Raw genomic sequence first — 23,313 nt, forward strand, 5'->3', positions numbered from 1 at the left:
CATAATTTATAGTTCCAGCAATCATCTTACTATATAAGGTGGGCAGTACATAAATTCAAAACAAATTAAGTTCATTTTGACTTGGTGGTAGTCTGGGTTTTAAAGAGCCCATTTGTATGAAGAATTTATCTAGGATTTATTTCTGAAATACAGTAGTTTACCCAACTAAAAACAACGCTTTTATGTTTTGGATTCTCAGTAAAAAACAAACCAATGAAATTAGATATGACTTCTTTTTTTCCATGAACTTCTGATTAGCAATAGAATTTTTAGCATGGCAAGTAATACTGGGCCTTTTTACTTTCAGATTAATGTCTCAATAGAGGACCATAGTTTACTTTTTGCATATAACTTTTTTTTTTTTTTTGCTATCAATTTTTAATTTTTATTCAGAAAGTTAAAATACAAAAAGAAGGAGGAGGAGGAGGAGGAGGAGGAGGAGGAGGAGGAGGAGGAGGAAGAGAAGAAGAAGAAGAAGAAGAAGAAGAAGAAGAAGAAGAAGAAGAAGAAGAGGAAGAGGAAGAGGAAGAGGAAGAGGAAGAGGAAGAAGAAGAAGAAGAAGAAGAAGAAGAAGAAGAAGAAGAAGAAGAAGAAGAAGAAGAAGAAGAAGAAGAAGAAAGGAAAAATGCATTATAACATTTGATTCCATTTTAAAGGGCAACTATCATGTCAAGCAGCAATGGAGAAAAAAATAATCGGTTAACATTGTAAGACATGGCCAGAACTTGGAGGCAGAAATTCAGCATTTGCACTAACATTAGTTTGTAACCTGAACATATTTCAGGAATAAATTGCTGAGCTATTCTGACTTCTTTGCAAACTTAAATAGATGCTTCAGTGTCACGTTTCCCAGCAATGGAGAACCACAGCAGCAAACAATTTGGATTGAACATTTGACAAGTTGCTGCCAAAGCATTTCAATCAAAATAGAATTTTCTTAGGCTGGTTTGACGCCAGCTGTCATACAGGTGGGACAGCAGCAGTTTAAAAGGTGCAATGTCAATATGCCAAATGACACCCCTTGCCTTCAAAATGGAACCATTTAATCTTAGGAGGAGTAAATAACAAAAAGCACTGGTTCTAAGCCAAAATGAACCCTTACTTTTCAAACTTCATGGATAAATTAACTCTTACCCTTACTTTTCAAACTTCATGGATAAACTAACTCATGGTGGAAACAATGGCTGACTGTTTCAGTAGGTCAGGGTTGATTAACAACAGCCAGTGAAGATCATCCTGAGCAACAGTAAAAGAATTCAGTATTTTTGTAAAAATAGAAATAAAAACCCATAGACAGTTATTAAAGATAAACAACATTGCCAATGCTATTTCAAGCTAACCGTAGGAAGTCATAGTGTCCTATTTCAAGCTAACAGTAGGAAATCACAGGTATCCAAGGTTGGCAAATAACAAAACGTACAAGCATGATATCACAACACAAAGTCCATGATTTCAGTAATTGTATCTAGCAACGGGATGCAGTATTAAAGGCTGACTTTTGCATTGTGACACAAATGTCATTATCTTTCCATTATACAATTTGTACTGGATGCCTTTATGGAAAGGGTTTGGGTTTTCTCAAAGCCTGTAAAATTGCAGTTCTGCAAGAAAGAACTTTACTTTTAGAAGTCAGCTTCGACTTCCAGTGCCTTCTACAAAACATTGTTTACAGCTGATTTCATTTTAGTAATGTTGGTTACACCTAACTTGTAAGCCAGTGAGGAAAGGATGCATTATGAGAACTTATGTCTACCTTTGCTTTTTAAAAGCAAAATGTATGAAATACATGCAGTCCATAAAGAATGCTTCAGACATTTCTCGCTTTTCTATTAAAGAACATAAAATGTTATGTTTGCTTCTTTTTGGAAGAAGGAACAGGGCAAACTTCAAAAGAGTTATATATCTCCCTCATACTATTTTAAATCAAGATGTGAATAATTGGTTACTTTGTGGTTAAATGTTATTGGTCATAAGAGTCACCACTTGCTACTTCATTACTAGGAAGTTAAAATATTGTTACTTATAAAAGACAATCTTCTTAATTAAAATAAAATTAGACAGTAGATATTTGGTCAGCTATCAGGGCTCTTGGACTAAAACAGTATCACAGCTAATTAAGAACAAGAGAAACTTCAGTGTGCTGCGCTCACAAATTAAAACAAGTTTAGCTTCCAACTCTCTGATTTCTGTCATAAGGCAGTTCTATAAAGCCTAGCTAAATAGTGAGGCACCATAGCAGCCTGACATCAAGCAAGGAAGAAAGTGAACAAAAGAGCCTTGATAGTACAGTGGTCTACGCACCCTGTTATTAACACAGCTGCCTGCAATTTCTACTGGTTCAAATCTCTCCAAGGCTCAAGGTTGACTCAGCCTTCCATCCTTTCTAAGGTAGGTGAAATGAGGACCCAGTTTGTGGGGGCAATAAGCTGACTTTGTATAAAATATACAAAAGTATGAAGGCTATTGCTTAACGCATTGTAAGCCGCCCTGAGTCTCCGGAGAAGGGCTGCATATAAATCAAATTTAAAAAAAAAAATAGACCTCCTCACCAGCGGGAAAGTGCCAGCCTTGAAGCTGCAGTATTAATGCTATAAGGTTATCTTCCCTATAAACTTATTTTTACCAAGGAGGAATTAAAGTATATCATTCAGAAACCATGTAATAAATTGGCCATGTCCCAAGGGAAATCTGCAACTCTATGAATTCTCCACAACTATCCAGAACTTTAGGCTTATATTCCTATACCTTCCAAGCAGAGAGAATCACAGAGTCATAGATGGGAATCTAGCCCAGTGAGTCCTAACCCTGATTAAAGCATCTCAGACAGACAGTTGTCTAGTGTCAACTTCAACACACACAATAAAAGGGACATGCCAGTTCGATGGGTAACTGGTTCCACTGCTGAATGCTCTTACTGTTAGAAAAAAATCCGTAAATCCAATCGCAAACTGTTTTCCTTCAGTTTAAATCCATTATTCTGTTACCTGGGCTCTGAAACAAAACTGAAATGCCCTTGACCTTTTCAGTATGACATCCTCTTAGGTATTTGAAAAGTGCTATCCGAACCATCTTTTCTCAAGGCTAAGCATTACCAGATCCTTCAGTCTCATTTAGTTTCATAGAATGTGTGTAAGCCGAAAAAGATTTGTCCTTTTGTAAATCTGTCAGATGAACCTGAAGCTCCAAAGGTGATGGTGCCATAATAACTTTTATTTTCTGATATGCTGAAGGGAGAATAGATTACTAGACCCAAGCACTTTGCATACCTCAATTCTGCCCTTTCTCCTTCCTCTGGGAGCAAAGCCAAACAAAAAAAATACTAATGAAAGGATGCAAAGATCACAAAATTTACACACAATCAGAAGATACACTGATGACCTTCTCACATCTTCCTCTTCAGATGTTGCTACTATTTTAGATTACTTCTTCCTTTTTCTAGAGAAAAAACAACAGACTACTCACACATGAAGCTGTTTAACTATGTCTATTTGTTTCAATAAATAGCTAAGGAAATCATTTAAAATGAAATGCTAATTTTAATTATTAACTTAATACGATTCACAGTATGAGAATTACTTCAATTCACTTTGACAGACTTAGTTAGAGGGGTGTTGGGTGCACTACTGGAAGACCAGAAGAATCAGGCTAGGACAGATTATCATGGAGAAAATCGATCTATGTTGTCACTAAAATTCAATACTGACTTGATGGCATATAATCAATCAAACAAACAAACAAACAAACAAACAAATCATGTCACATAGTGATTATAGACAACTATTCCAGCATAGGTATATATAAGCACAGGGAGTATAACATCTCCAAACATTTACCAGCAATGAAACAATTGTGTAAAATTGGTTAAAATATTTTAGCGTATTTTCATCATCAAAATGAAAAAGATCCTTAGTCCTTCTGAGCATCTGGTGGGATGGTTTTTAGCTAAGCTTCTTTTTCTTCAATAAAATATAGGGGAAAATATTAAATTGTGTGATTTTTATGTCTTAAAAATACTATAAAAAGAAGTATTATTATGGTTCGTCACACAGTTAGCCAGATGTTTAGACTGGATTTGGCATTTTTATCCACTTATCGAATCCATCCTGAGGGCCAGGTATACGCAGAAGTTGTTGTTTAGTGTTGCACATTGGTATTGTTGCAGAATGCAAGCTGTTCTGTATAAAGCTGCCATTTGCAAATTGAGTGATGATGATTTTGTCAATGCCAATGGTGTTCAGGTGATATTCCAGAAGTTTTTGGATTGCACCCAAGACACCCATTACTATTGGTATTAATTTTGCTTTCTTTTGCCCCTATAGTTCTACTTCTATTTGCAGATGTTTGTATTTTTTGATTATCTCCAGGTCTTCCTCTTCTATTCTGATGTCTCCAAGTTCTGTAAAGTCCACTATATACACTTTTTGCCTTTCTTATCATCAAATGTTACACCTGGGATGCTATGTGGCAAGTGCTTGTTTATTTTCTAAAATCAAAGAGCATTTTAGTTGCTACTGCTTCTCCTTTTCCTCTAGCAAGGTCCTAGAATTCGTGCTCAGACCACGTAAATACTATGTAAATGGTCCCCCAGATATTTATTATTTTTAAATTACTAAATGGCTAGGTTAACACAACACTAAATTGTAAATGGTAAAGGAAGATGCAATTGTTGTGTTCATATAATTTATATCTAACAAATCTATTGCAGCTTAATCTCTACAACATTCTGAATCAGGACCTATCCAACAGTCTACTTAATGGAGATAGAATTCATTAATTCGTTCCCCTTGATGTATAAAACAAGACATTTCATTACCCTATCTGTATTGTTCTATTTATTGGACATATCTCATGAACACACTATTCAGTTCCACACCTCTAAGCTTGATTCAGCCTTTTAAAAAACAGCCTCTTTTGATTCCTATTTTCCTTATTGAAAATCAACACAGTATTTATAGTTTAATACTTTCTTTTATTTTTTTCTTTCTTTATTAAATATTATGCATCACATTTCCCCTATAAGCTGATTACACCTATCCCCTATAATATAGTTACACCTTGGGACAGCAGAGAAGACATTTGAAAGAGCTAACCTTTAAATGATCTACTAAAGGCCAAAAATATTATCACTGAATTGTTGGAGATTTTATGAAGTATTGTGTAAATTGAGAGGGTGGAAAGAAAGAGAGCACTCATGTACATTTGAATTCTTCAGAAGCTTAAGAAGATGTTAAACAATTACAACCTTATCAGATCTATAGTGACAGATCTTTTTTCTTTTCTACCCAGGTTAAAACATTACCAACATTTATTACTCTTTCAGCCAAAACAAGACCTATCAAAATACTGTATATTTCCAAACCAATTTAAGAATTTATTCTCCAAATCAGGACACATTCTAAATAGAATAAGAAATAATATTCTAACATAGCTAATGTTATAGCTTTCCTTTTCCCAATATTTTATTATAATAAAGCAGTATATGACATATGTAATTTCTACTTACAAGCAAATTGAAGTTTAGCTTCTCGGCTAACAATTGTTCCAAATGAATTTGTTGCTATGCACTGGTATGTTCCAGCATCTTGAGTTTTATTGGGATTATTGATCAACAAGCTGCCTTCAACCACACTGTAGCGGTAATCCATACCAATGTCAACAATGGTTCCATTTAACTTCCACCTATATTACAAAAGAGGCAGTAGTTTAATTTTGCTCCCTTAACTATTAATTTGTGTACTCAAAAAGAAGACATACAATAAAAATGCCTTATCTACTTCCTAACAAGCAAGCAATTATGACTTCCTAAATTCTAAAATGTTACATATTACAATAGATGAAGTATTATTTACATCAGTTGTACCATTCTAGAACTAAATATCCTAGCACAACAGCACATACTAAGAAATAAATTCTTTATATCCACTACCTCACAGATCATGTTGTCATTTACACTTTAAATCTATATTGTCCCTTTCACATTAGTGTCTAAAGTCCTGTCATTAGAACATGACTTCAGCAAAAGAATAAAACACTTTTTTTTTTCCTTCCTAACATTTTCCCACAAGTGCAGGATCAACTTTTTTGGATTGCCTGAGTGTTGACCCATTGGTTGCAACAGGAATTGCCTGATCAGCTTGTTGCCTGAGCCTAATATTATGGGCTGACAGGCCCAAAGTCACGAAGCTGACTTTCATGCATGAAGCAGGACTAAAACTCACAGTCTTCTGGTTTCTATCCTGGTGTCTTTACCACTACAGCAAAATGTTGTCCTAAAGATTTCAGATTCTCCTAAAAACGTGTCACTAGAACATGACTTCGGCCAAAGAATAAAACACCATATAGGATCAAAATTGTGCATATAAGACATGTAAACAAGGAAAGGAGCAAATTTGCTGATGTGTACTGCTCAATTAATGCTGGTATCTACTCCTACCAGCAGGAGCCACTAAAGTAATAGAATCTCTCTTGATTACTATAGAACAGAAATGAGCAAACTTTTCTTATCAACCGGAAACTTGATTCCAGTCAACTGTAAAATTCCTCAATTGGTTCGGGAAGTCTGGGCACGCTTCCAACCGATAGCTAAAATATCATTGAACTCTTGAGATGTTGTGTGAGACTGACAAAATGTCACTGAATTCCAGTATTCATAGGAGTTGTTGTAATTTCTGTGAATCTCTTTATGATATTTCACAGTAACATTAGATTTCAGATTTTATTTTATAAAAAGTAGGATTGTATATATTAAAAATAGGGCTGCCTCATGGAGGCATTACTGGATGCTGTAGGATATTGACAAAGTTGTTGATAAAGACACAGTTTACCTTATAGTTGGCTTAGGATTTCCTTTTACTTCACAGTTCAGTTTAACTTTTTTTTCCTCAGAGTCAAGTGCAAAAATCACGCTGCTTGGTTCCTGGATAAAAACTGGTCCGTGCAGTATGTTATCATCTACAATAAATAGAATACTGAAATTTAGTTTTTATGGACTTAAAGCGTAAGTACTACCGCTTATTATGCAAATAACTATAAATAAAACAATTGCACCAATCAGATTTAGACAACATTTGGGCTACAACATTTAGGTGACTATATTTGTAGTAAAACAAAATTCTGTATTTCTTATAAATCACGATTAATTCATGGTGTACAAAAGACATATTTTCAGAGTAAATAGCTTGAAAGAAATCAGACATGGCTTTGAGCACATCCAAAGTAAAATATAGTAAACTGACACATTCAGTCTGACCTACTCCAGCACCTAAAAGTCCATATGTGATTGATTCTGGAATATGAAACTTCTCTTTTTGTTTCCTAGGAATTATTTAAAAAAAAAAAAAAACAAGAGCCTAGAACAAACTCTTTCCTGGTTATTTAATCTCAAGGGAAAGATGGAGATGGGTTTTGTTCAGGAATGGAGTCAAATGTTCCTTCTGTATCAGAGGGGAAGATATTAGGTTATAGTTATTGGTGTGTACATTGTGATCTACTGAAGACCTCTTGAGGTTTGCCTGTCTAGAAGCATCCATAAAAAATGGCTGAGTGTATCAGAAAAGCACAGTAATAAAAATGAATATCTCTTGCTTTTATCAACTAGTTGCGGAGGAAATGCCCAGAGGGCTGTCATAACTGGAATAAGGCAATATTTGCAAAATAGAAGAAAAAGGGTTCCATTGGAGAAAGGTTTTATATCCTTTTTCTTTATAGTTGTTTTTTTTTCTGCAGTGAACTGGGAGTTTCAGGATAAAGTTAAGATATTTATTTATTTATTGGTTCGATTTATATGCCGCCCTTGTCCGGAGACTCAGGGCGGCTTACAATGCATTAAGCAATAGCCTTCATACTTTTGTATATACCTGCTTAGTAGGGCTTTCAGACCCCGCTAAGCGGTGTTCTTCTTTTTTATACAAAGTCAGTTTATTGCCCCCACAATCCGGGTCCTCATTTTACCTACCTCGAAAGGATGGAAGGCTGAGTCAACCTTGAGCCTGGTGAGATTTGAACTTGCAGTAATTGCAGGCAGCTGGTGCTACTTAATAGCACTTTAGTCTGCTGCACCACCAAGGCTCTTTTTTATTTTTTTTATGTATAATAACAATATACCATTATTATTTTAAAACTTTAAAGATAATTCCTTAGCTTTGTACACAAATATCAAGTTGTGTATCACTTGCATGTAGATATTACAATTGGTGAGTTATAAAAGTAACACTTACTTAATACAGAGCAAAATCTGACTTGAAAGACACAGCAGAAATTGTTTCAAATCTGAATACTTAGACAAGAGGTGGTATTCAGCAGGTTCTGACCAGTTCTGGAGAACCGGTAGCAGAAATTTTGAGTAGTTCAGAGAACCGTAAATACCACCTCTGACTGGCCCTGCCCAGGTGTGAAATGTTCCCGGTTCAGATTGGATCGCCTGATCCGGTAATGATGGAGGCGGGTGGTTCAGAAAACCAGTAGCAAAAATCCCTGCCCCCCCCATGCCCAACTGAGCCGCGCAATCATCAGAGGCTTTTTAAAAAAAATTTAAACGCATTTTTTCTACAACCTCTTCGGCCGAAAAATGCTTTTAAAAGTAAAAAAAGAAAAAAGCCTCTGATGATCACATGGCTCAGCTGGGATCCTCAGAAGCTTTTAAAAGCATTTTTTCTTTTAAAAGCCTCTGCCGATCAGGCAACTCAGCTGGGATCGTTAGAGGCTTTTAAAAGCATTTTTTTACAACCTCTTCAGCCGAAGAGGTTGTAGAAAAAATGGTTTTAAAAGTAAAAAAAAAAAAGTTGGCCACGCCCACCCAGTCACATTACCGCCCACCACCAAGCCACGCCCACAGAACCAGTAGTTACAAATTTTAGATTTCACCACTGGCCCTGCCCCCATCTATTCTCTGCCTCCCAAGTCCCAGCTGATCGGGAAGAAATGGGGATTTTGCAGTAACCTTTCCCTGGAGTGGGGAGGGAAAGGAGATTTTACAGTATCCTTTCCCTGGAGTGGGATGGGAATAGAGAATTTACAGAATCCTTCTCCTGCCATGCCCACCAAGCCATGCCATGCCACGCCCACCAAGCCACACCCACAGAACTGGTAGTAAAAAATTGAATCCCACCACTGCCATAGACATTTGAAAAGATTTAGGATTCAAAAAAAAAAAAATATTGGCAGTTGTGACAAAGATACTTGTGACTAACATAAATAGTCAAAAAAGGGGAAAAATGAAAATCATCAAATTCATTTGATGACATGTTAGCAGATTAGCCATTAAAATACCACTGACACATACCCTTTTAAAAAACAACATAATTGTTTTCTTAATATAGAAAGAACCCATTAGAAGCTATTACTTTGTTTTAAGCAAACAAACTGTATCAACTAATGTATATGAAAAATCCTACAGCAGCTGTTAGAATAAAAGAAAAAGGAAAAAGAGGATAAATGATAACAATGTCCAATTAGCATTATTTAATTGATTATTCTTCTCCTTTTCCCAGCCTCTCTAATTACTACCACTGTGTGTTTGAGATAACCAAGTTCATAATTTGTTTAGTCGGCAGCCCATACAGTCCTTTTGCAAGAAAAGCTGGTACATTATTTTATCCAGTTGGGGAGTTGAAAATCTCAGATGGTGAGAATCAGTATTAAACATAAAATCTTACACGGCATGCACCTGTTAGCCATCTGGCATGAAGAATTCAAAACATCACATATGAATGAATTATGTAAAATTGCTCTGTGGATTCCACACAAAGACAAAGAATGAGAGAAATTGCAATTTTTTTCAGTTCTTTAAAACATTAATTCATAGCTAAGAGATGCATACACACATATTCATGAGAGGTTTGAAACAGGAACAATTGTTAAGACCTTCACAATGTAAGATATAGCATTTTCAAGTATGACTTTTTTCCTGAAGAATGACTTTTTTGACATTAAAGAAAAACACACATTATATAACATATTTATAAAAAAAATCAAACAAATTAATTTGTTTCTTTCTCCTAGTCATTGTTAACTCTTGCATATCTCTTCCTACTTCCTGCCTCTGATAAAGTGAACTGTAGCTTACTTAAGATTGTGCTTATCATTGAAAAAAATACAGTTTGGTGTAGTGGTTAAGTCATCAAGTTAGAAAAAAGAAGACTGTGAGTTCTACTCCTGCCTTAGACATGAAGCTAGCTGGGTAACCTTGGCCCAGTCATTTTCTCTTAGCCCTACGAAGCAAGCAATGGCAAAGCATGATTGATTGGAAGGGCGAAAAAGTAAGCTGACAATGAATATTTTTACGCTTGGGCAAAATGGAAAAGTTAATGTCTTTACATAGCAGAAATTTATTTCAACATAAACATGTTAAGACGTAATGAAAATATATAATAACAAGATGTTACCTTAAGCAATATTCCATAACCTTTAATTCAACCCATTTTTCTTTTTGTCCAAAAAGATTGTAATAGAACAAATCTTAAACATCCAAAGGCATTTTATTTGATCTACACATACAAGTAGAATTATTCTGTTTCACCTCACAATTAAAAAGCAAGTTGCGCACTTTTATTGATATGGGCATTTTATTTATATGCTCACTATTACCCAATTGTATCTTCAGCTACAGGTTAGTTTTTATAGAAATATTTCTGCAGGCACAGTAATGAAAAGTCAGATGAAACTGTTCTAATAGTGCTGATGCACGCCAGTATTTCTGTCACTCTCCTAACAAATAACAACCACAATCATTATAAACACTTGCTTGTTTTCTAATGTGGCAATAAAAGAATATTTTTTAATATACAGTATCCAATATATTTACAATATAATACACTAAAAAGGAGAACAGCAGACTTGTTCCTGGTTTTAATTCCTTCTTGAAAGTACTGTTCTCACGGATGCCAAAGAGTAACATTGTTTATGCTTGTCATTAGCACTGTGCAAATTAATTAATACTACTGCTACAATTCTGAAAAAAAGAAAAACTGCTTTTGCCTTTCAAGCACATGAAATTTGGATAGGTGAGATGTAGCCATGGCAATCAATGTTACAGTCTGTTGTAAACTGCCCCCCAAAATTGGGCTTTCAAAGGCAATATCATTCCCCCCCCCCAAAAAAAAAACCCATACATATGTATAAATAAATAAAGATCCTTCCATCCATGCAACCACTTTTGCTATTCCTCAAACCTTCAGAGCCAGGACTATAGGCAGTAACCATCCACAAGGCAGCTTATAAAGATGAGCAGTCAGCCGGAAGTCACGGTGGTTGACCAAGGAACTTACAAATCAACCTCCTGCTTGCATCCCCGCCCCTCTCTCCTTCCTTGCTTTCTCACATTTATTTTTGTGAGAAGGAGAAATAAAGAGAAGAGAGGGAAAAAAGCAAGTCTGCTTGCAAGAGACTCTGAGCCCTGGGCAAGTCTCTGGAGGGTTCACAGCTTCAGGATGGCAGAAAAGCCACTGAACCAGCAGGCAGGGCTGGCTTATTGGCAAGTGGCCAAGCGCCAGGGTTAAAAGAGTGCCACAGCCCAGCTGGGAGAGAATCAGCACAGACCTGCAGGGTGGGATCAGGGTCCATGCCCTCTATGGGAGATTCATTCATGGAAATACTATACCCTGATATTGTCACTAACTTAATTTACTGACCAACACTTTTGCAATCTGGAGGAAAATCAAAAGCATTCAAACACATCATCTTGCTCTGTTCTTTTCTAGCAAGAAATAAATGAACTTTGCAGAAATGGGACATCTCCTTTGGGATCGGGATTTTGGGTCCTCTCCATTTAATCTGGATCATTAAAAACCTATCTAGTTAACTTCCGGGTTACAAGTGGTAGAAGAAAGTAGGTTCAAAAACATACCCAATAATAATCAGGAATAAACTGTAGATGCATCTGGCACGGGCAGGATAGGGTTATCTGTCTAGATAAAGATATTGACTATGAAAAGTATTTCTGTCCCTAGACAGAAATGATTCCCATGTCATACCATTTATGTTTTAGCTCCAGAGGGTATACTGATTTCTTCTCTCTAGTGTTTTATTTTGTTTTGTTTTGTTTTCACTTACATAAAAAAAAAAAGATACCAGTGAATTATCTGAGCTTTCACTCTTCGGTAAAAGATATGAATTAGATCTTGAGCAAATATAGAGTAAAATCAGGTAAGTGAAATGGAAGCCATGGATGCTATGTATGGTTGTGCTTCCAGAAGACTCAATTTTTAAAGGGTAAAAATGATTTAAAGCTAGTTTTTACTTCCCTGGCCAATCAGTTATGTTCATTAGTTGTCTATCCCACAAGTGGTGTCTGGACAAAAAAAAAAGCCTCAAATTTGCACATTCAACTGACCCCTTGGTGCAAATTTGCACATTCAGCTGACCCCGGTTCGCACTGGTTCTATAGAACTGGAAGCAACGGGGCCGCGCGTGCGCTTGTGCAGAAGAGCGCGCGCGCGGCCCTGTTCCTAACCGGTAGTACAGGTAAGTAGAACCCACCCCTGCTGTACATGTAACTGACCTACCTCTTTGTTTTGGGAGAAGTAGACATCCTGCAACAGTGAAGAGGTGGAGAAACAAGAGGTTAAGGGAAGGGGAAGATGCAGTGATGACAAGGGCAAGTGGTGAATTGGTAGCGAAGTGGCAATATATAGGAAGCAGATTAAAAAGATGATAAGGGTAAGGAAGTTGTAATGTTTTTATTGAAACAAAGATCTATGTATTGGCTTACCCATTCATCTCAGGAAAAGATGTCAAAATTGAGTAGGCAAATGAAAGATTAAAATGATAGCAGAGTTATCCTGTAATCTTCAAATGTTCACCATAAGCAAAGAGACACCAACAGTTTAATGCAGTGTTGGCGAACCTTTTCAGCACTGAGTGCCGAAACGGGAGCATGTACCGGAAACTGGAAGAGCAGCTGCCCAGTGCGCATGTGCGTGCCAGGAAGATGATTTTCCGGTTACCTGGTCTTCTGGTACGCATGTGCATGCAAAGACCAGGTGTCCGGTGTGCATGTGAGTGCCAGAAACTGGAATCTTCCCAACATGCGAATGCACGCCGGGCGGCTGCTCTTCTAGTTTCCAGCGCTCCCGCACACCTGAAGACCAGCTGGCCAGCACACCAGAACCCAGAAGAGCAATGGGCAACAGCTTGCGTGCCTGGAGAGATGGCTGTGTGTGCCACTTCCAGCACACGTGCCATAGGTTCACCATCACGGGTCTAATGGGTTTTTTAAACTGAGTTAATGGCAGTACAATAGGTCTAGTCAGAAATTCAATCATGTAATACATGACAACCAAGACAAGTAAAAAAGGAAAGTGGGGGGAGCACAAGGGGGTCATGTTTGTGCGTGCCGACACCTATAATTCAATGCACTCCGCCTCCCACACATGCACGCACCACCCCACCCCACGCTCCCCCTACTTTTGGCACGCGATGGCACGGTGGGCCCGGTAGGCCTGTTTTTCATCCTCCCCAGGCTCCAGAGGAGGAGGGTGAAAACAGCCTTCCCCACACACACCCCAGAGGCCCTCTGGAGGTTGGAAACGGCCCATTTGTTGACTTCCGATGGGCCCAGAAGGCCCAAACATCAGCTGGCTGGTGCACACATGCGTGCCAGAGCTGAACTACAGCAACGCTTGTGTGGCCACCAATATGGCTCCGTGTGCCACCTGTGGCATGCGTGCCATAGGTTCGCCATCATGGGTGTAGACACTCAGTCTTTCATACAAGATTCATACAACTTCCTGGTTAAAGAGATGGTCTTTCATCATCTCTTCAAGAGACCATCATGAATCTGACTGGGTTGGACAGTTTTCATCCAGTTTCCAACTTTCCCTTTCTCTTGGTCTTTGCTCAAAGTGTGGATGGCAGTTGTGGCTAGGAGGACTTTTGCACAACCTATGTGTATTGCAGCATTACAGTTAATGCACTGGTTGCCAATTTCAATTTAAGGTACTGGTTTAAAGTTTTCCTTGAGACAATGTTACTTTCAGGACCATTTACTCATTTTATCTACTTGACCAGTTAGATCCAGTAGAAGAGGCAATGGTATGTGAGAATGATTTTGCGTCATCATGCAATGAGATGCAACCAAGGAAACAGTCAGATAAAAGACAGGTTAACCCACAAATAGGACAATAGAGCTAGAAGTGTCCCTAACTGCTTTTGGGAATTTAAAGGGTTAGGGTGGAAGGAGAGAGAGAGAAATAACTTCAGGTCTGCAGGATTCTGTTAATGTATCTTAAAGTGGAATTAAGCCATCTTGTGTTTTCTGTTGATTCTACCTTATTTGGCTGATATACAAAATGAATGAATGAATGAATGAATGAATGAATGAATGAAGGCTCTACTGTCTAAAATGTTGACTTAAAATATAATCTTTTTCAGAAGCCTTTGGGATAACTTTGCATCTTCATGAATAATAAGGATAAATTTCTTTAGCTTTTTTCATTCAAAATCCAAGCACAAATAGTTTGATAGCCCCATCAGAGCTGAAATAGTGGGTTTTTATCTGAATTAAAAGAAAATATCCCTGCACTATGCTAGTTCAGGTTTACTTGGAAGGCCATTTTCAGCAGCTTCCTACCTCCCCTAAAACCTTCATTCAACATATAGAAGAATTTCTTGCTTTAGCCACTCTGATGTGCTGCGTTGATCATTAATGGAAAGGAGATTGACTGGTGTCCCCCTGCAAAAATATTGTTTTCCCACTGGAGTAAGTTGAATTTTGTCCTTCTCTACTGCCTGTTTCATTTAATCTGGCACAATTGAGAAAATCTCAAGGATTGGAAAAAAATATGCAGGCATGTTTACAACATATAAAGAAGCATTCTTTAAGCCTGGCAAATAAAGGAAACATTAACAGAAAACTGAGAACTGGCTCTGACCAACTTCCTGGAATACAAGAGGAGGGGAAGGGAATCACACTCAGTCTTTCAGGATTCTCTATATCAGTAAACATAGTTCCAATCACACTTGTGGAATTCATTTTCTGGCCTGGCCTACCTCAAAGGACTAGCATGGAAAATGTTAATTATGTCTATGTTAACTGATTGCCATGGAGCTTCTTGAGAAAACTCCATCATTCCAGTGGTAGGTTCCAACAGGTGTTACCACTGGTTCTCTTCACACACGCTTTGCGCGTGATCGCTGAACTTGTGCTCCGCGCAAGCTCATTAGATTTCTGGCCAGCTGAGGAGCATCAATCCACTCTGCCGTGCCTATCAGCTGGGCTTAAAAAACAACAAATAAAGGTAGATATAACACGGGGGCAGACGGGAGGGACCAGCTCACAGTCATAGAGCGCTGGTTCGCTGACGTCACATCATCACCACTACCAGTTCGTCCGAACCAGGCTGAACCGGGAGCAACTCACCACTGTTTCATTCCCTTTTTAACTGCTAAATCAATGATGACTTCTGGGAAAATTTGCTCAATTGTTACTGCCACTCAGTGCAGGACTTTTCAGTGTTGTTCCATAGATGAATGTGGATATAATTATACAGAGTTTTAAATTTTATTACCTTAGGGTATGGAGAGTAAGCAGATATACATTTTATAATCACTGACTATATTCAACACCTATCCATTTTTTTTCTTGATCTATAACAATTTGTTTTGCATCATTCAGTACCCTAGGCAAAATAAGAATAAGAAAGAATTCACAATTATGGATACCCCAGCAGCACTGTACAGATTATGTGATCTGATCCTTTTTAGATGATCAAATATACTAGGGGAGAAGATGTTTGCAGTTACTATTAATCAGTTTGCAGACAGATGAGCTCAAAGAAAGAAAGAGGTTTACCAGGACTACTATGATTAGGAAATACTCAGTGCATAAAACAATCCTATTTTCCTCCCACAAATATTGTACAATGCTCTTGGAATTCAACTTGCAATTTATATATTGAAAATAAAGCCCCACTATTTTAGCAATGCTCCAAAAACAGATTTACTCCTATAAAATTCCATACTAAATCCTAACTTTTTCCCCAGCCTAGTACAAGTTTCCACCCACTTCCCTAGGAGCCTTGTTATGTTCAAGGCTCATCTGTATGGAGTAGAAAAATTCCCATGATGCCATGTCCTTTTTATGGTCTTGACCTGGACTTCTCTTTGCCAATGTTCTTTGGACTTATCCTGGAACACTTCAGGAGTTTTCAAGCTCCCTTTGAATTAACTCTGTGATATACATCAGAACTGCCCAGCCTCATATATAAACTTTTACTTAGTTATGACACAGAAACAGAAAAAAAAAATCCCTATATGATAAAAGGGATGCAAAACTTTGAAGAATGGTTACAACATAACAATGGGAATAATTATTGATTAAATTTATAAAACGATACCAAGTTGTAGCCTAAAGGAAAATTATGAACCCCCAACCCCAAGTATTGAAAAGACATACATACAGTAGTGGATTGCTACTGGTTCGGCCCAGTTCTACCAAATAGGTAGTAACTTTAAGAACTAGTTCTCCAAACCAGTAGTAACAGCAGCCTGGCCACGTCCCCGAACCGGTCCCCTGGTCACTGCTTGCTAGCCCACCAGACGTGTCCGTCGGACGGTAAGCTGACCAGAGCAAAGAAGCCTCTCAGCCACCTGGCCACAGCACCAAAAAGTCCTTCAGCCGGTGAGAAAAAAGCTGTGCATGCGTGAAGATGGTGGCAGTGACTGGAGGTCTTTCTGGCGCTGTGCACCAGTGGCTGGGTGGAAAAGAAGCCTCTCAGCTTCCAAGTTCAGCAGCAGGCTCAGTCCCTTCACAGGATCGCTTTTCTCTGTGCCCAAGAAAGCTCAAAAGGCACGGAGCAGCCTTTAATGACAAAGTCGGTGTAGCCACCTAGACGAGGGAAAAGAAAACGAACCACTGAGGGAAGGAGCTCCTCGAAGCTGCTGGCGTTGCAGCTGCCCCCCCCTCCCCACAGCTTGGAGCTCAAAGCAGAAGAGGTCCTCAGCTGTTGCGAAGAAGCGGCAGCTCAGGGTACACCACGTCTGCTTCTTTCTCTTTGAGAGTTGCTTTGCAAATAAGGTGCAAATGGCTCTCAAAGAGAAAGAAGCGGGCATGGCACACTCAGAGCTACTGCTTCTTCGTGACAGCCGAGGATAGAAGAGTTCACTCAGGAGTGATGTCAGCGAGGAAGGTGTCTAGGTCGTAGTCTGAGCTCTCTGGGATGGGCAAACAAGTGTGAGGAGGCGAAGGGGAGTGGACTTGGCCCCCCACATGTTGCATCCCCCCTCACAGGCTTCGCCCATGCCTCCGTGCCGCCAGCATCTCCCAAAGCTGCCGCTGTTGGAGCCGTGACAGGGACTGGGGCAGCCTGGTAGCAGCCATGAGCCGTGCTTTCCTCTAAGTGCTGTGGGTGGCATAGGGAAACTGGTACTTCTCTCTGCACAAAGCTTTCCAGATGAGACTTGGAGGAAAGCGCAACTCATGGCTGCTAAATTTTGCTTTGCTGTGCTGTGCCAAAGGCTTTCCCATAAAGAGCAACTCGATTGCAGAAAATACGACTTCAGCAACAGAGTGGTCAATGCCTGGAATGCACTATCTGACTCTGCAATTTCTTCCCAAAATGCCCAAAATTTTGTAAGGGGCGTGCATAAGAGCACCAGTGTGCCTACCGTCCCTGTCCTAATGTTCCCTTTAATTGCATTCATTTTATGTATTCAATTCATGCTTATACTTATATATATTATCTAATACATACTCGACAAATAAAATAAAAATAAATAAATAAATAAATCATCGCAGAAGTTAACACCCAAAAGAACAAAATTGACTGCATGTCAATCTTTGTGCTTCCCTGTTGCTCAAGGAGAGAGAATAAATCTGGTATCTATTTCATTTCAATATAATTTCAAAGAACAAAGGCTAATCAATCTTGAATTGCTTTTAAAAGACACAGTAATGGTGTGGAACTGCCCTAAATCTCACATCAGAATTATAATCCACAGAAAAACAGCAACAATTTGAATAATCATTTTAAAATCAGGCTTTGTACCCTTAATTGTTCTCTGGTTTTGAAATGTCAGATTTATCCCCTCATTTCAACCCTATAAACTGGGAATAACAATTAAAAACAATTTTATTGTAATGTTTCTTATTGATAAAAGAAGAGACACTTTGATCTATTACAAGGCATATATGATTCATTACATTGTGAGATAATTGGGAGAAACTGACCTATTTTTATAACTTTCCCCCTGTCCCAGATTATATATGAATAGATTTTTTAAAAAAGAAATATCCTCACAAAGCTACTCAGATCTTTCAGGATATAGAAAAAAGAAACCTGCTGGAGAAAAAGCAACAAAGCCTTTGGTATATAAATCAATGGCAATGACCTATTTCTACCAGAACCTATTTATGGATAATTGTTTTAAAAAGGCAAAAAAAAAAAAAAAAAGATTTCTCTACACTGCCACATTTTTACAAGAAATGTATTGCAGTTCTTCCTTTTACGCGCTCATTATTGATGACAAGGCAGTATTAACATGCAGCTCAAAACTTATTTTATTATTTCACCAAACTAAATTATCACCAACTGCAGGCCTTTATAGACCTTAGACAGTGTGGTGCATCATGTTGCATCAAGCACAACACAAAGGGTAATTCTTTTCTTTGTTTCAGCTTTTTTGCTTTTTCTTTTTTGCCAAATAGTTAGAGTAATCAGTATTTTCAAAGGCTGAAATGTTCTATTATTGTTTGGTCTGATGTTTAATATTTGCATTATCTATAAGCAAGGGCAGAGATGGGAAGTATAAACCAGGGGTGAAATCCAGCAGGTTCTGGAGAACCGGTAGCAGAAATTTTGAGCAGTTTGAAGAACCGGTAGTGGAAATTTTGAGTAGTTCAGAGAACCAGCAAATACCACCTCTGGCTGGCCCCAGAGTGGGGGTGGAAATGGAGATTTTGCAATATCCTTCCCCCAGGAGTGGGGAGGGAATGGGGATTCTGAAGTATCCTTCCCCTGGAGTGGGGTGGGAATGGAGATTTTGCAGTATCCTTCCCCTGCCACGCCCACCAAGCCATGCCCACCAAGCCACTCCCACAGAACAGTGGTGGGTTAATAATAATAATAATAATAATAATTTTATTTCTATACCGCCCTTCTCCCGAAGGACTCAGGGCGGTGTACAGCCTATTTAAAAACACAAAAAACACGACAACAATTTAAAATTTAAAATCATTAAATAATTAGGCTCCAATTAAAATCCCAGAAATTTAAAATACCCCAATTTAAAACGTTATGTTAGTAACCCTGCCTGGCGGAACAACAGGGTCTTCAGAGCGCAGCGAAACACCCGGAGGTCGGAAATCTTTCGTATTTCGGGGGGCAGTTCATTCCACAGGGCTGGAGCTCCCACAGAGAAGGCCCTCCCCCTGGGTGTCGCCAGCCGACATAACTTGGCTGATGGCACCCGGAGGAGACCCTCTCTGTGGGAGCGGACTGGTCGGTGGGTTGCTCCCAGTTCGGCCCGGTTCGGCCGAGCCAGTAGCTATTACGTCACCGAACTGGTTCTCTTTCTTGGGAGCTGGGCCCTCCCGCCCCCGCATTATTCTGACCTTATATTTCTCCTTTTTTCGCCCATCTGAGAGGTGCGGCAGAGCGGATTGCCGCACCTCAGCTGGGCAGATTTGCAACGCGCTTGTGCAAAGCACGCGACCGAAGAGGCAATCGCGCACGAAGCACGCACACAAAGAGAACTGGTAATAAAACTGGTTAAACCCCACCCCTGCCACAGAACCAGTAGTACAAAAAAGTTGGATTTCACCACTAGTATAAACATTGGAATAGAATAATAATAAGGATAATGTTAGTCTTTGTCACAATATTTTTGTTTATAAATATATTCAGAGTGCAGAAGAACTTCATCTGTAGTCCCAAAGGTGCTTTTTCAAAAGAAGCAACTGGAAGAGGCAAAAGTCCAGTTGCCTTTTGAAAAAGCATCTTTGGGACAACCATGTACTGGATGACTGAGAATCTCCATAGAACTTCGCCTGTAGTTAAATATGCACAGGTTAGTAAACTTAGTGGACTTCACCATACAGACATAAAACTAAATAAATTCTGAGAATTATTCTGAAAATATGCTATTACTTTTCCGCAAAATATTTGTAAAAGTAAGCTTTGTTTATGTATAATATAATGAATCAATAGCTCCCTGTTGATTTCTAAATCCAACTCAAATTTTACTCAGATGACTTCAATAATTGAATGGACTCATTACCTGTCTACTATCTCTCTACCAAGACAGTTTACTTTGTCCTGAAGGCCACCTTTGTTTCTGCTTCTTGTTTCTGGGTTTTCTTACTTTATATTTCCACTTAACGTAAGACACTCCATACAGTTAAAAGTTTTTCTTTGAAACATGGGATTATTCTTCTTGTCTTTAGTTTATTACCAACTATAACATTAATCTTCTCTTTGAAGTACCATGGACTCTTTTCATTTGCATGTTCTTGTGACAAGTAGATGAAAGCATTTGTAATTGTAATGCTTCTGTGATATGCTTTATGAATTCATCAGCAGAATAGAATAAGACAATTTGGTAAGAATACCCACTTTCTGAATAATTCCTTTCTCTGTTTTTGTTTCATTCATTTTACCTAACAGCAAGAGTACTCAGCTGAAGTGTTCTCTTGTCCTTCACTTTTAAAATAAATACATTCTATACTAATTTGTTTATTGTTACATTCTTTAACTTTTTGTCTATGTGTTTATGGTTAAAATATTGGGGAAAAAACCCAAAGCAACTAAAATGCAAGATGATACAAAAAGGACTACATTTGATTTTTTTAAAAAAAGTAAAAAGTAAACTGTCTTTTACTGAAAGATCCTCCCCCTTCGATTTATAGCCCCAAATACCAGCCAGAGTTTAAATACTTGAAATTAGCAATTGAAACATTAGTAATAGTTGGTAGGTCTTACATGAGTCATAAAAAACATATTTTAGATGTTTAAATCAGCCTTCCTCTGTGATAAATTGTACATAAGGGAGCCATTCTTGCTTGAATTTAATTAAAGTTCTATTGTGGATATATGTATACTGTCAATTTTGTCATTTAAGGATATTCTCTAAGCAAGTTTCTGGGTGCCTGGAAGTCCCAGGCCTGATAACACAGAAAGGCCTTAAGGGCTTTTTGTAATATCAAAATAGATGGAATTGAAGTAATTTTGGGAGGGAATAATAACCCATAAGGCAGGTACCACAGCAGAGAAGGAACATATCCTGGGATCACAATTGAGCCTCAAATCTCTGTTGCTAAGTGAGACATTTGCTAAGTGAGTTTTGCCCCATTTTATGACCTTTCTTGCCACAGTTGTTAAGTGTGTAACAGAGTTGTTACATGAATCTGTCCTTCTCATTTTCTTTGCTTGTGAAAAGATTACAAAATGTGATTGCATGACACTGGGACCCTGCAACCATCATAAGCATGAGTCAGTTGCCAAGTGTCCGAATGGGGAAGCTGCAATGGTCGTAAGTATGAAAAACAGTCATAAGTCACTTTTTTCAGTGCTGTTGTAACTCTGAACCAGTGGTGGGTTCCTCCCTGTTTGGCCCGGTTTGACCAAGCTGGTAGAGGTGACGATATGACGTGACCGAACCAGTTCTCTTTGTTGGGGAGCTGGGCCCTCCCGCACCCCCCCACCCCCCCTGCGTTATTCTTACTTTTTATTTGACCCTTCCCCAATCTATTCGCTGCCTCCCGAGTCCCAGCTGATCGGCTAGAAGGAAAAAAACTGTTTAAACTCTTGCCACGGGGCTTCAAAGGGCCGCCCTACAGCTGATCAGTGTTAAAAGGCAGTGTGGTGGTAGATCAGTGCACTTGAAAAACAAATGAGTAGACCGGTACAGCTCTGTAAGCAGTTAAAAGCTTGGTAGACCAGTACCTCTGTTAAATCCTAAAGAATTGTCACATGACCATCAAACCATGCCCATAAAATAAGCCACACCCACAGAATCGGTAGTAAAAAATTTTAGAACCCACCCCTGCTCTGAACGGTCACTACATGAACTGTTGTAAGTCAAGTACTACACGTAACAGAACCCTTGAAAAACCAACTCTAGATGCGGAAATTGTCACACATCTTCACATCCGCCTTTCTCAGCCTTCACAGTTATAGTTGCAAGTAGATATTTAAAAGAAACTTTTATAGAGAAATTTGCTCAGCACAGCTAGCAGGCTGTCAAAGCAAATTTAGGTGTGATGCAAACCTGCATGAATTAGTATTTACAGCACTAACAAACAAAGAGATGGCTGTGTTTGGTTGAACAAAGGGAGTCTGCTGCATCATCATATCCCAAGGGTATTAAGGACAAACATGGAATAATTGCATCTCAGGAGATGAAGTGTAGCTAGTTGTTCTCTGGAGGAAATGTTTGTTTTGATGTTATGGTGAGAGATGTTGAGCTGGGAAATGCTCAAAGATAAGAACCTTAGTAAATAAAACACATTGATATTGAAATGCAAAAAGCACAGGTAGAGATCAGACTAAACTTTAAGAGGCTGCCTATTAAAGGATCCAATGCATAGGAGTTGGCATATTTCTTTAGAAAATACCAAACATGGTTTGAAAACAATGTGCCATTTTCACTGAAACGGCAATAAGTATGTATTTTATTTGCACAGGCACTGCATATCACCCTGCTAAAATGAGGTAACGGTTAAATAATGCATACTTGGAGGTAAATCAGCAGGTTTCCAATTTCTCAGAAGCCATGGACTCGAATTTCAATCAAAAGTAATAAATATTGTCCTTTGATGTATTTGAGTAGGAGTAGCTCAAGGGGAAAAAATTAACATGGAAATATAGCATGGGATTCTCAATATATGTTTCTGGTCTGAGTGTTTATGCCTCTGCATAGTGCCTAACAGATGAACATAAGACAATTTAACAATATCACTTTTCTTTGAGGGAAAAAAAAACATACTGCACTTGTCCTTTTCTTGTTTTAAAAACAGAAACTAAGAAAATGACTATTCAAGGAAAAAGGTAATTTAATCCCATCTTCACTTCTGTATGAGGGAAAACTCATGAAAGATAGTTTATTTCCAGCTTCAATTATTTTTATTACAATGAAGCAACATATTCTACGCATGAAAACTATGCTGATAGTTTGGGTAACTAATTACTACGGATAATTTCTTAAAATATCTTAAAAATAAATACATCTAAACACTCAAATTATGTTTAGGATATGACATTCATAGCTTTATGAGTGTGTTATAGCTCCTCGTACAGACAGAGTTAGAATGACATTGTATGCACATAAATTAATATATTTATGTCCCTTCCAGCAATTAACTGAAAATGGTTTTTATCTGAT

General features: G+C 38.3%; 1 protein-coding gene across 4 annotated transcripts in view; it reads right to left on the minus strand.

The window, feature by feature from the left end:
- Positions 1-23,313, minus strand: part of LOC117656314 (contactin-4) — a 556,506-nt gene that overhangs the window by 209,442 nt on the left and 323,751 nt on the right. For all 4 annotated transcript variants that reach the window (XM_087887915.1, XM_087887914.1, XM_087887913.1 and 1 more), the window contains 2 exons: positions 6,825-6,951; positions 5,504-5,679 (listed from right to left, as the gene is read on the minus strand). In XM_087887915.1, the coding sequence (XP_087744041.1) occupies positions 5,504-5,679; positions 6,825-6,951 (303 nt within the window). The remainder of the gene's footprint in view (positions 1-5,503; positions 5,680-6,824; positions 6,952-23,313) is intronic.

The sequence above is a fragment of the Pantherophis guttatus genome, chromosome 2 (genome assembly GCF_059756535.1).
Source record: "Pantherophis guttatus breed Tessera chromosome 2, ASM5975653v1, whole genome shotgun sequence".
NCBI lineage: Eukaryota > Metazoa > Chordata > Lepidosauria > Squamata > Colubridae > Pantherophis > Pantherophis guttatus.